We start from the raw sequence: 13844 nt of genomic DNA, 5'->3' as shown, positions 1-13844 counted from the left end.
TTTGTATTTATTATACTAAAAAAAGTCTTTACTATTTGTATTCATCGTGTCTTAAAATAGTACAATTGAGCACACTTAGATCTTAAGTTTATCTTAAAACTGCCTAAAGAAAAAGTTTTGTATATTAAAGGGATACACCAACCAATAATGAAAATTCTGCCATTATTTACTCGCCCTCAAGTTTTTCCAAACCTTTATAAACTTCTTTGTTCTGTTTAGGACAGCAAACAGTTCTGGGGCACCTTTGACTATCGTTTTAACTTTTCCTGCTATGAAATGTCATATATAGAAATGTCAAGTGCTAACATTTTTCCAAATATATTTTGTTGTGTTGAACAGAACAAAGAAATGTATAAAGGTTTGGAGCAACTTAGGATAACAGAATCATGCCAGAATTGACCTTTTTGGGTCGAGTATCCCTCTCAGTACAACATATGTGTGGGAAACAGGGCACTTGAAATATATTCAAGTATATTTTAGTACACTTTTTCACCTGGGCAGAATGTTGCCACATCAGTTTACGTAGTTATAAAAGAAATGTATTTCAGGGGTTTTGCTTGGAATTGATAATAACATTGATGTTTAATGTACAATAGTTATATATTTCTTCACGTTTTTCTCTTTCACTGTTTAAAAGCCTTCATTTGAACACAACATGCAGTAGGCAAAAATATTTGCAATCGTTGACAATGCGCATACACTTCATACACTTTTGATGAGTCATGGGTTCATATACTGTATAGGCCAAACTGTTTCATTTAATCAGTTTATTGACTGTAAAAAACACAGTACTGACCTGGAAATGGAGACCTAAAAACACACATGGCAAAACCATCGTAACCATCATGGTTAGCTCCAATAATAGTGATTATGAGCTTATGTTATACATTTGTCTGGTTCTAAACTAGAACCGAACATCATGTCAAATAGATGTTTATAAACATGAGCACAGATGATTTCCTTTAGAAACACCGACAGCACCACATGGAAACCTGTTTCTGTTTTGTGTCTATAGAAGCTTTTCTGTCTGTCTCTGGCCCCGTTTACACATGTGTGTAATGCTGTGTTCACACCAAACGCAAATTAAGCGATTTGTGCGAGTTTACACATGTGTGTAATGCTGTGTTCACACCAAACGCAAATTAAGCGATTTGTGCGAGTTTACACATGTGTGTAATGCTGTGTTCACACCAAACGCAAATTAAGCGATTTGTGCGAGTTTACACATGTGTGTAATGCTGTGTTCACACCAAACGCAAATTAAGCGATTTGTGCGAGTTTACACATGTGTGTAATGCTGTGTTCACACCAAACGCAAATTAAGCGATTTGTGCGAGTTTACACATGTGTGTAATGCTGTGTTCACACCAAACGCAAATTAAGCGATTTGTGCGAGTTTACACATGTGTGTAATGCTGTGTTCACACCAAACGCAAATTAAGCGATTTGTGCGAGTTTACACATGTGTGTAATGCTGTGTTCACACCAAACGCAAATTAAGCGATTTGTGCGAGTTTACACATGTGTGTAATGCTGTGTTCACACCAAACGCAAATTAAGCGATTTGTGCGAGTTTACACATGTGTGTAATGCTGTGTTCACACCAAACGCAAATTAAGCGATTTGTGCGAGTTTACACATGTGTGTAATGCTGTGTTCACACCAAACGCAAATTAAGCGATTTGTGCGAGTTTACACATGTGTGTAATGCTGTGTTCACACCAAACGCAAATTAAGCGATTTGTGCGAGTTTACACATGTGTGTAATGCTGTGTTCACACCAAACGCAAATTAAGCGATTTGTGCGAGTTTACACATGTGTGTAATGCTGTGTTCACACCAAACGCAAATTAAGCGATTTGTGCGAGTTTACACATGTGTGTAATGCTGTGTTCACACCAAACGCAAATTAAGCGATTTGTGCGAGTTTACACATGTGTGTAATGCTGTGTTCACACCAAACGCAAATTAAGCGATTTGTGCGAGTTTACACATGTGTGTAATGCTGTGTTCACACCAAACGCAAATTAAGCGATTTGTGCGAGTTTACACATGTGTGTAATGCTGTGTTCACACCAAACGCAAATTAAGCGATTTGTGCGAGTTTACACATGTGTGTAATGCTGTGTTCACACCAAACGCAAATTAAGCGATTTGCGCGAGTTTACACATGTGTGTAATGCTGTGTTCACACCAAACGCAAATTAAGCGATTTGTGCGAGTTTACACATGTGTGTAATGCTGTTTACACCAAACGCAAATTAAGCGATTTGCGCGAGTTTACACATGCATGTAATGCTGTGTTCACACCAAACACAAATTAGGCGATTTGCGCGAGTAAATGACATGCAAAGTTAATGCAAAGTGTGTGCCGGGCACTGTTCGTGTCTGCTCACATAATTAACTCACGCAAATCGCTTAATTCGCATCTCCCAAGCAAGTTAAAAACGTTTAACTCGACCGAGAAATTTGCGTGAAGAACTCATTGACACCTACTGTTTGACATGTCCGAACGCGTGAAGACACTCCCATGTTTTTCGCGTCACTATTCCTGAGAGTAATAAAGAGTGAGGAACACGATGCTTCGCGTTTGGTGTGAATACAGCATAAGGGAGAGGAGGAGCAGTGGTGATAGTGGGCGTGGCTTGAGTGATGTCAGCCTGTCAGTGCAGATGTGATGGCAGATTCAAACATTTTGATCACAAACACTTGTCTTGTTAATGCGTATGTGGATAACATACAGAAAGTCGAATTTTAATGCCATTGGTTAGGTTGGTTAGATTCTGTTTTTAGGTGAACATTTAGCTGCTCAGTATTATGATCATTAAAGTCCCAGTGAAATAAAAAAATACATTGCTTATGTTTTCATGAAATATTGATGCGTTTATTGTAAATAGTTTATCAATGTGTGTCATTCTCTTTTTAAAATTCACGTGCCCTCATAATCCTCCGTTAAAATCTGAAAATGCACTTCTGCCTTCTAGTGACTATCCATCTTAAATGAAGTAGGTTATACGGCTTGGCCGGAGCATCTGTTAACTCCTCCCCTTCAACTGTCAGTCTGCTACCAGTTCCATTTCAAAATGCAACAGCTGTTTTTATACATCCAATCAAATTGCAGCGAAAAATGCCAGCCACGCCCCATGTTCAAAATTCTATTCACTCGGAAATGCGTCAAAATACGGAAGTAAAAGGATTGCAACTTCCTGAACTGCTCAAAATTGTCTTTTATAACATCTCTCTCTTTCTCTCTCTCTCTCTCTCTCTGTTTGGCTGTCTGTCTCTCTAACCTTGTCTGGCGGCTGTGATACTAACAGGACTCTACACTGGGACTCTGACCCCTCTACCGTTCTGCTTCACTCTGAGATGGGGTACTACAGTACATTCTTCCTCTTCTTATTGACCCTTCACCTCTGTTCTGCTCTTTTAACCTCTGAGCTGTTCATTCATAGAGGAGTCATGATGGATTACTAGTGTCCTCATATGGCACTTTTCCACTGCATGGTACTCTCAAGTTTAGTACGAGTGGCTCGGTACTGCTCACTTCACTTTGGCTCAGTTTGCTTTTCCACAGCAGTTTAGGACCGCTTCAAAGTGGGTGGGGATTATAAACTTATCGTCATACTTGCGCCGCCTCTACTACCGTAGCATCATTGTGAACGCGACATAAACACACGCACAACAGGAGTAATGGAGCATGTCGATGGCGGCAAAACAAAATACTGCTAAAATACCAGAGAGTTTGGGAAATCTTACAGTAAAGAGCAGACAACCATCATTTGGTTTGCTCGACGGCGCACGAGGGTAAACTAATGTAGCATTTAGCATTGTGTTAAGGGTCTCAATCTCGTTATTACTGTCACGAAGCATACAACGAAATGCCAATATTGTATATTAAAATGCATATTCATGTGTTGCAAATCTAATGACGCTGGTCATGATTCTCTCTGGCCAATCAGTGATCTGTGTGTAAAGACGTCACATTTTGGTATCGGTACAGTACGCTTGGAACCTTAACCGAGGTGGTCCTAAAAAAAGTTTTAGGTACTAGGTACCGTACCCGGTGGAAACCCCCCAAAAGTGAGCTGTGCCCCGCCGTACCGTGCAGTACTATGCAGTGGAAAAGCTCCAATACTGCACTTTAGCAGCATCAGACTCACTCCACATTAACACCGAATTCAGACTTTAATCGAGAAAACAAATCTGTAATGTGACCACGTTTAAAGATAATGCTACACCTGGTACCAACATGTGTCTAGCACCGTTGAGACTGATGTTTTGTGCATGTATTCACTTTACACATGTGTTTACCGTTCATGTTTTCTCCTCTGTGTGATCATCCAGACGTGGTCCACTGAAGTTGGGTATGACAAAGATGATTCACGTGGATTTCCCCCCTAAAGAACTGGTGTCCTACACCAAAGAGACGCAGACGCCCACAACGACCGCACAAAAAGAAGGTGAGTTCAGCTGTGATCACACGCACAGGATATGATTAGGAACTATACTCCCATTCGGGCTTAATAATCAAGGAAGTTTGCTGCCGTAACATGGCCGCAGCAGGCGCAGTGATATCACGCTCCTTGTGCAAGCAGTTGGTCGGTATGTTGACGGAAGTTAGCCTGTTTCCACATGCGTTCCGTGATATCACTGCAGCAGCAAACTTCCTTGATTATTACGCCGGAATGGGAGTATAGTTCCTAATCATATCGGCCTATAAAATCGCAACTTTTCATTTTCCGCCAGTCTTGGCACACGATATAAGTACAGAAGAGTCAAGTTTTAAATAGGAAAAATATCGAAACTCTTTGGTCATTTTTGAACGCGATGCTACTGGTCTAATTGGATTCAATGATCTATGCTAAGCTATGCTAAAAGTGCTACGGCCAGATACGGAGATCGGCTCAGTACATTCCAAAACGGTAAAACTCAGGGGGAGTTGGAGAAAGAGCCTATTTCCAAAAAAAGTTGAGTGTTCCTTTAAATGTCATTCACATTTTATACAATTATTTTGTAGTGCTTTTCACAATACACATTCTGTATCAAGAAGGAAGATATAGAAAATAGTGTTTTTATCTTTTCAGTAAGCACGTCAAAGTGGCAGGGAAATGAATCATTGCAGAAACCAGTGGCTCGTCTCGTCTCACAGCATCTCAGAGGGGTTTCTAAACGGTGGAAGGTGACTTTAAGGGTGCAGGTCAGGCGAGAAACAAACAGCTCTCAATAGCACACACAGTAATGAGAGGCCAGAATGAATGACACATGTCAATCATAACAGGAGACTGAGTGGCACTGTGTCCAGAGCTCTGATCTGAGGCCTGTGTGTGTGTGAGAGAGAGAGCAGAAGTGTGGAAATGATCTGACTGTAGTCAACATGGAGATGAAAGCTGAGGGAAAATTGCAGAGACTCAAGAAACGTAAGACATCAAGGCGAGCTTGAACTCCGGCGCACACACACGTCCGTTTACAGAGAGTGCAGATGAAATGAGCAGTAGGTTAGTAGAGATGTGACGGTGTGTGTTTGTGTGCGCGCGCGTGTGTGTCCAAATGCAGGTCAGGATTTCTGTAATTGTATTTCAGTCCTTTTATGTGGCGTGTGTTCACGTGTGTATTAAAGCTAAATGACCTCTCCATCCTTACACCCACAAACCCAGAGATACACAACATCACTGCTTTGTGTGTGTGTGCGTGCGTGTGTTGATGGCATTGCCGGGGATAATGAGTGGTCATTTTAATAAAAGCTTTTTAATGATGCACAATATGTTGGTGACTCTCGGAGTACAAGACTATTTCATTTATAAGAATTGATCTGATTTGGCTGGTATTGTAAGCACATTATATCATTCTAATTTGTTTCATTAAAATGCTCGGCTTTTAAAGCATCGTTCATGGGGTTTTGAAAATTTAAGAATGTGTATTTCGGTCATCAGTTAAATCAGGCATTTGGGTTCGAACCACTGATCTATATCAATGACTGGAGTGCGCATTGAACGCTTATCCAAGGGCAGGAAGTGAAGCCGGTGGAAGTGTTCGCGCCGCCATGTTGGTATGCCCAACTGACAGAGAGCGCCATTGACTTACAGTCAAATTAAAGATCTAAAATAACCCGTTTTGCAGCGTACCGTGCGCACGATTCGTTTTTTGTTTACATGTATGTTTAAATTAATCGTTACTTGTGATATTTTTTCCAATGTTTATGTTTATTTTAGGCAGAATAGCAATTTATGTGTGTATTGCATACAGTTATATGCAATATACAGGTGCTGGTCATATAATTAGAATATCATCAAAAAGTTGATTTATTTCACTAATTCCATTCAAAAAGTGAAACTTGTATATTATATTCATTCATTACACACAGACTGATATATTTCAAATGTTTATTTCTTTTAATTTGATGATTATAACTGACATCTAATGAAAATCCCAAATTCAGTATCTCAGAAAATTAGAATATTACTTAAGACCAATACAAAGAAAGGATTTTTAGAAATCTTGGCCAACTGAAAAGTATGAAGATGAAAAGTATGAGCATGTACAGCACTCAATACTTAGTTGGGGCTCCTTTTGCCTGAATTACTGCAGCAATGCGGCGTGGCATGGAGTTGATCAGTCTGTGGCACTGCTCAGGTGTTATGAGAGCCCAGGTTGCTCTGATAGTGGCCTTCAGCTCTTCTGCATTGTTGGGTCTGGCATATCGCATCTTCCTCTTCACAATACCCCATAGATTTTCTATGGGGTTAAGGTCAGGCGAGTTTGCTGGCCAATTAAGAACAGGGATACCATGGTCCTTAAACCAGGTACTGGTAGCTTTGGCACTGTGTGCAGATGCCAAGTCCTGTTGGAAAATGAAATCTGCATCTCCATAAAGTTGGTCAGCAGAATACTGAACAGAATTGCTGAACTTTGTTCTTGCTTATATCCAAGAGATTGTATAGTTTATAAGCTTGTGTATTATGTTGCATCGCAAACTCCTGAAGGGATTTTGGTTTAAAGCATCATATAAATATCACGCTCATATCACGCAGTGAGTCTTGTTTTCTACAGACGTATGCTTCAGCGAGCGGGTTATGGATGTGCTTGTGGATTGGCTCTCCGTTGTGCGAGTATGAAATCGAATTAAAGGTGATTGTTTTAATCGCCCTTGAGCTCAGAGGAGGGTTAATGTCCCGTGTTAATCACGTCAAGCCTCTCGTGTGGAGAGCGTCGCTCTTATCGCGAGGAACCCTCTCAACCGATACCAGCATCTCTAAATGAAACTATTGTCCATCATCTCTTCCGCACATTTGTGTCACCATTCATCAGCTATCGGTGAATGAGGCGTGAATACACCATTAATTATAGGGATAATAAAAACCAGCCGCGCGGGTTTTACAAACTTCTGTCCCGAGTAGATCTTCACAGAAAGCGACGAGAGATAACGCGAGAGATGAGATTGTAGACACACTGCTGGGGAGGTGACCAACGGGCCTGGATGTTCAGTTTTGCGGATACGTCCCGCGGGTTCTCGGTTAGGAGGATGCGTCTCTGAAGAGCTCCGCACGCGTCTTTGTTGCTTTCCGTCGACGGCCCGACGCATTCAGCCGTGCAGGAGTCCTGGAGCTGTGTATACACAGACGTGGAAGTCAGCTTTCGGAGGTCTCCGTCTTTTTTCCTGCGTGCACCTGCAGAGGACATCAAAGAGCATTAGCGTTGTTCTCGTACAACCCCTGACCCCACGGGGCGCTTGCATTAATACATTGTCCTTTGACAAAGCCTGCCGATTACCGGCCTCTCTCTCTCTCTCTCTCTCTGTGTGCGTACACCCTCCCCCTGCAAAAAGCTTTTATTTCTTGAGGGATACAAAAGCTATAATTGCTGGTGCTTTGAGACGAGGTGTCGATGGGAAGGGAATCTGCCATCAGGGTGAATTCTGTTCAATGTTTCTCTCGCTCTCTTTCTCTCTCCTCTGTGGGGTCACCAGGATCACTTGCTTTTCTCCAAATGGGCATTTTGGCTGGCAGGTGCATTACACCCCTTATTTTCAGATTGTCTTTCTGCTGTTAATGCCTGGCAGGTTGATTGCTCGGGTCTGGCTGGCGGAGAAAGGGCCGCGGCGCGTTCGGGCCCAGGACTGAAAGACACTGATTACTGTTTTCCTCCGAGCCTGATTGAGGCCCTTGAAAGGAAAGATTTTAACCTTCTCTCTTCTCTGAGTACGGGCCCGGTGCGGCGGTGTCATCAGGACGACTGTATAAACTCATCAGAACGAACCCTCTTCCCTCTGCTACCCGGCCCCTTCCTGAGAGACGCGGATCTGACGGATCCTGACGGATGACATTATCATTTTGATTAAAGGGTGATTTCTCTGAAATCAGTTTTTGTGGTCATGGAAGAAAGAAAAAACTCATTAACTAGACCTTAATGCGTTTTACATTTACAATTTACAATCGTTTACTCGATGTCATGTCGTGTCAAATCCTCATGACTTTCTCTGACATTGAATGTTGTGACGTTGAACCGGGTCTGTTTAACTCGCAACATACAGTTTAAAAATTGTTACGTCTATACTCAAAGTCCCCATAAAACATGAAACCCAACATGTGTGTGTGTGTGGCTTACAGCTGGTCAGGGCGACAGCTTCATTTAGCTGCTCATGTTTGGGGGGTGAATAGCAGTCCCCGGACCCCCTACCGACTCCCTAATTGCACAGACTTGTGTATCCAGAGAGAGTCTTGACTAAGAGCAGTCGAGCAGAAACGCCTGTGCCATCCCCGTGCCACCACACACAATCACAAGCGAACCATCTGCCTGACACGCACGCAACCGTCAGCTGTCTACCACTGGCACCTGCTCGCCCCGCGTGTGAGGGATGCTCTGTTGAATAGTCCCCGTCTCAATTATGGCAGGAGTCTGTTGGGTGGGCTGGAGGTTAAGACCCTGTGATGTCCTTGCCCCCTGTAGAACTGAAAGAGGGCGGACTCGGGGGTGTAGATACAATGTTCAAGCACACGCTGCTGGTTGTTCTCGTGGACTCCAGCAGAATGAACCGGCTGTTGGTGGTTGTTTAGTTAACATTAAAGCTGCGATCTGTCATTTTACAGGGGTTAAAATTCAACGAAAATGTTGAGTAAATAAATCAGCTGTGTTTTAAAGCTTCTCCTCATTTTACCCTCATTTACACTGGTAATCTTATGTGGGTTTATAATCTGAGCTGTCGGGTTTCATTAAGCAGGAAACGTCAGTTTGACGTTATTTGACTTCAGCACACATAAAAATAAGTACATAAAGTGACCTGCAGTTTCATGTTTTAAACGGAGATGGCAGTAGAGAGGCAGAAGGTACGGATTGCTTTTTGAATACAAACTGTGAAATTGAGAAGCGTCCATGCACAGTCCTGGTTATTATTATTTATTTTTACAATTTACATGCATTACCAGCCAGTTGCTTTGTAATCTTTAATTCTTTGTTGTGGTATAATTAGCCAGTTTTCCATTTCAGTTTTGCGCAAAACTTAAGCGTTATTTTCTAAATGTCAATAAAAAATATTGCGGACTGACCGAGTTTCCATTAAACGATGTTATGCGACTGAAGTGTGATTTTTTTGTTGTTGTTTTCTTCTCGCCATAAGTCATTCTAGCCATACTTCTTTTTTTAGGTTTTATGGCAGATTGCGAACCAACTTTAGAGGTGCATAGTGCCACCTACTGTGATGAAAGAGTAATGCCATTTTTCCTCACTGTTCCTAATAAATCTCCATACTGCACTCATTTGCTTTTCCTGCATTTTGGGCCATTATATAAGATATGAATTAATGTCAATTTCTCACATCCTGTCTTTACAAATGTTCTGCGCAAATGTTTCGTACGCCCCGTGACTTGTAAATACAACAAAAAGTGTTTCCATTGGAGTTTTGCTAAATATGCCTTTATCATATTGCCTGAGAAACCACCTCATGCCAGCGTGAGTTTTGCGAAATTGACGTGTTTTCATTGGGCATATTTTCAATGCGCTATTTCAATTTGCACATTTTGAAGAGTAATGGAAACGCAGCTTATGTGGTATATTGAGTGTGTTTTGCTACAGCTTACGGGGATTTTACATTTTTTTTCCACCTGAAACAATATTAACGTTTCACAAAACCATCATCTTTTACCTTTATAATAAATCGGGCTGTTTTTGTTTGTGTATCTTCCATATGTAAATGATCCAAGTTATGATTGGCTAACATGAAGTTCACACTGAAATTCAGCCAAATTGTTGAAAACTGAATGGGTGTTGAGGTGTTAATGCGGGCGCTCATATGTTAATGTGCTCAAGGTTGTGATGTCATGAAAGTTTCTGAAGGCATTTGTTTTGTGATCTCGCAGAGGAAGAGGAGGATGAAGAGGCTCCGCCCCCACTGCCAGCGGTCGAAGCGGAAAAAGAAAAACCCGTGGAGACACAGGAGGAAGAAGGTAGTGTGTACAGCACTCTTAAATGTGTGGTTTCATTTGTTTTTAAAAGGATACTTCACCCAAAAATGAAATTTCTGTCATCGTTTACACCTTCGAGTTGTTCCAAATCTGTATACATTTTTTTGTTCTGATGAACGCCGAGAAAGATATTTGGAAGAATGCTTTTTTCGCAGCTGTGTAAATCGTGATGTTTGATCTTTTGCTGCAAAATGATTCTTTTTTTTCTGTATTTGTGTGTAGCTCCTCATGAGCTGACAGAAGAGGAGAAGTTACAGATTCTGTACTCGGAGGAGTTCGTGAACTTTTTCGATCACAGCACGCGTATCATCGAGCGCGCTCTGTCCGAACATGTGGATGTTTTCTTTGACTACAGCGGTCGGGACATGGAAGAGAAAGAGGGGTAACGGAGGATCACAAACGTCCTCATCCACATCTCTCAAACCAGTTTATATTCCCTGCCTAACATGAGAAGTTTGACTCTGTGCGTGTTTTCAGAGAATTGCAGGCCGGCACGAAGCTGTCTCTAAACAGGCAGTTTATCGATGAACGCTGGTCCAAACAGCGAGTGGTCACCTGTCTGGACTGGTCTCCACAGGTACGTGACCTCGTAAGCTTCATAAATCTGTCCAGCCAGCTTCTTGAAAAGAGTCACTTAGATTTAAAGGGGGACTCGGATGTCATGGACAAATTCATACACAAGTGAAAACATTTGACATTTAGCAATCATAGGATAATATATAATGTGAAAGGAAACCTCCGAATTGATTTACGTTGGCCTTAAAACGCGACAAGTGTTCATCTGCTCAACACGTTTCCAGCATTGCCGAATGTCTCCATTTAAACCCACGAGTATGGATGTAGAGATGAATGTCACGTTTACTTTGTGTCCAGAGCAGCTTTTTGAGGATAATTTCTTCTGGCCGCTGTGAACAGAAGCCCCCGGATGATGTTTTGGAGTCGCCGTGTCTAGTTGCGTGTAACAGATCCAGAGTTTAATCCCCTTGCGTTTTACTGCACATGTGTGTTATTTGTGCAGGAGTTTGAATGTGAGCGTCTCGTCTCTTGGCATCATGCGTTTATAATGTAGCTCGCCCAGCCTACAAGTGACACAAGTAAGTCACGTGTTAAAGTAGTTCAAAAGAGAAGCCACTGAAAATGCACATGTTGTTCCAAACCCACACGACTTCCACACGAGGAGAAACATTACACAATGTAAAAAAAGTGGTGTTTCGCTATAATTTTTACTGTTTCTTTATGGAGTTTAACATGTTGAACAGCACACTTTTTTTTATCATCAACGGTACTCACAAAAAATCTAAAAAATATTTTCACACATTTATACATTTTGGTATTATTACTCGTACGCAGAAATGACAAGGTACTGGCATGACACTGAGCTCAAAACAACAGTTTAACATAACAGTTACTAAACATGTGTACATTTGATGTTTTTTGTCTTTTATGACTAATACTGTCCTCACAAATCCAAGTTCCAGATGTAGTCACCCATCATCGCTTCATCCCACCTTCCCTGTGCTACAGACTTTCTAGAATTTTCTGACAGTGACAATTGGAAAAGAATTTGTAAAATTTTCAAAGTTTTTGTTTATTTGCAATCGACCGATATATCGTGAATAATGATATAAGCTCAAAATTGACTTGAGCTAAATATACACTAAAACATGGTTGCCACATGAAAATAAATATTATCACAATAATAAGCATCACAGAATTGAACAGCAACTATCAAAAGGTCGGGCGAAACAAAAAATGGTTCCACTGTGGTATTAAAGTGATAGTTCACTATAGATTGATATTCTGTCATCATTGTTCAGGTTATTGTTCAAAATCTGTATGTGACTCTTTCTCCTGTGGAAAAAGAAGATATTTCGAGAAGAGTCCCTGTGGTTTTGTGTTCATACAATGGACGTCAATGAGACCAATGTTGTCAGCATTTTTCAAAAATATAACTAAGTTTTGTAATGCCTGATGTCATTTTCACTTTCCCCGAAACATCACGTGAATAACTGTTGGTCACTGGACGTGTCAGTCAATTTTCAGTGGGCGGGTCTCGACCTGATGTAGCTGCAGTGAGGAGTGATGTGTGTGTGTTTTCACGTGTATATGTTTGTCTAGTATCCAGAATTGCTGGTCGCCTCTTACAACAACAACGAGGACGCCCCACATGAGCCTGACGGAGTGGCTTTGGTCTGGAACATGAAATACAAGAAGACCACACCGGAGTATGTCTTCCACTGTCAGGTACACACATACTTTCAATCACACTGCTCTTTCCTCCCCGTATTCCACATAAACACGAGCGGCATAAACACACACACTGAGATCTCACAGGTGGCCTGCAGATACATTTCATCATCTCTGTCTCTCTGTCTTCCTGCACAGTTCCTGCGTTCTGTGACTTCACCCTGCTGGCATGCACACACGCGCACACACATAAAGGAACAGTTCACAATAAACATTTGTCTTCATTTATTCACCGTTGTGTCATTCATTTTTGACTTTTTCTTCTGAACACAAAGTGTTTGTTAAGAATCTTCATGTGCTGATGTCATTCAACACTGAATATAACTCAAAACTTGTTTATCAGGTTTTGTTTGTTACTTGGTTTTATCATCATGATGTCGCATCTGTTGAGTGATGTTGAATCTTCAGTGTGTTTGGCCTGAGGTGATGTGCTGTGGACCCGTCTGAGTGGAACCACATGTTACGCCTTCAGGAGCGGATACACACGCGCGCGCACACGCACGCACACTTAAAATAAAAGCTCCATGTGTCTACACACAGGAGAAGTGTGAACTCATTTTATTTTCCATTGTGCTTCCTCCTCTGTGTGTGTGTGTGTGTGTGTGTGTGTGTGTGTGTGTGTTTTTGTCTGAATGCACACCAACACATGGGGACTCGTGTAACTGTGGGGACCAAAATCGAGGTCCCTCATTGAGGCAAAAAAGCGTATAATTCGTACAGAACAATGTTTTTTAAGAATCTAAAAATGCTAAACGTTTTCGATGATCTTTAGGTTTAGGGGATAAAATATACAGTTTGTACAGTATAAAAAACATTGCGCCTATGGACTGTCCCCACGGAGATAATAAACCAGACGTGTGTGTTTAGTAATATTACCGTTCAAGCTAATGATTCAAATAATGAACTCACTTACCTGAGCTGCTTTTAGTACCAGATTTAACGGGCCATATGCAAATGATTCTTTTCAATTAAAAATAATAATGGAGTACCTCAGAGATGACGTATTTTTGTAGGCCAACCCGCAAGTTAGCGTCGCGCTGGTTCCCTCGACTGCTTCCCATAGACTTTTGGAAGATGGCAAAAATGCGCAATGACGTCTAACGTCCCCACAAAAGGATGTAGTTGCTTTTAGCAACTTGTTAG

General features: G+C 41.5%; 1 protein-coding gene across 2 annotated transcripts in view; it reads left to right on the top strand.

Annotated features, from left to right (window-relative positions):
• dync1i2a (dynein, cytoplasmic 1, intermediate chain 2a) overlaps window positions 1-13844 on the top strand; it is a 28403-nt gene that overhangs the window by 8938 nt on the left and 5621 nt on the right. The window contains exons 7-12 of one of the 2 annotated variants that reach the window (XM_057335838.1): window positions 3318-3371; window positions 4345-4460; window positions 10350-10436; window positions 10677-10836; window positions 10932-11031; window positions 12573-12698. In XM_057335838.1, coding sequence (XP_057191821.1) covers window positions 3318-3371; window positions 4345-4460; window positions 10350-10436; window positions 10677-10836; window positions 10932-11031; window positions 12573-12698 — 643 coding nt within the window. The remainder of the gene's footprint in view (window positions 1-3317; window positions 3372-4344; window positions 4461-10349; window positions 10437-10676; window positions 10837-10931; window positions 11032-12572; window positions 12699-13844) is intronic. The other variant, XM_057335840.1, reaches the window with a different exon arrangement.

Source organism: Triplophysa rosa, linkage group LG6 (genome assembly GCF_024868665.1).
Source record: "Triplophysa rosa linkage group LG6, Trosa_1v2, whole genome shotgun sequence".
NCBI classification, from domain to species: Eukaryota; Metazoa; Chordata; class Actinopteri; order Cypriniformes; family Nemacheilidae; genus Triplophysa; species Triplophysa rosa.
This window is presented reverse-complemented; position numbering and strand designations above follow the sequence as displayed.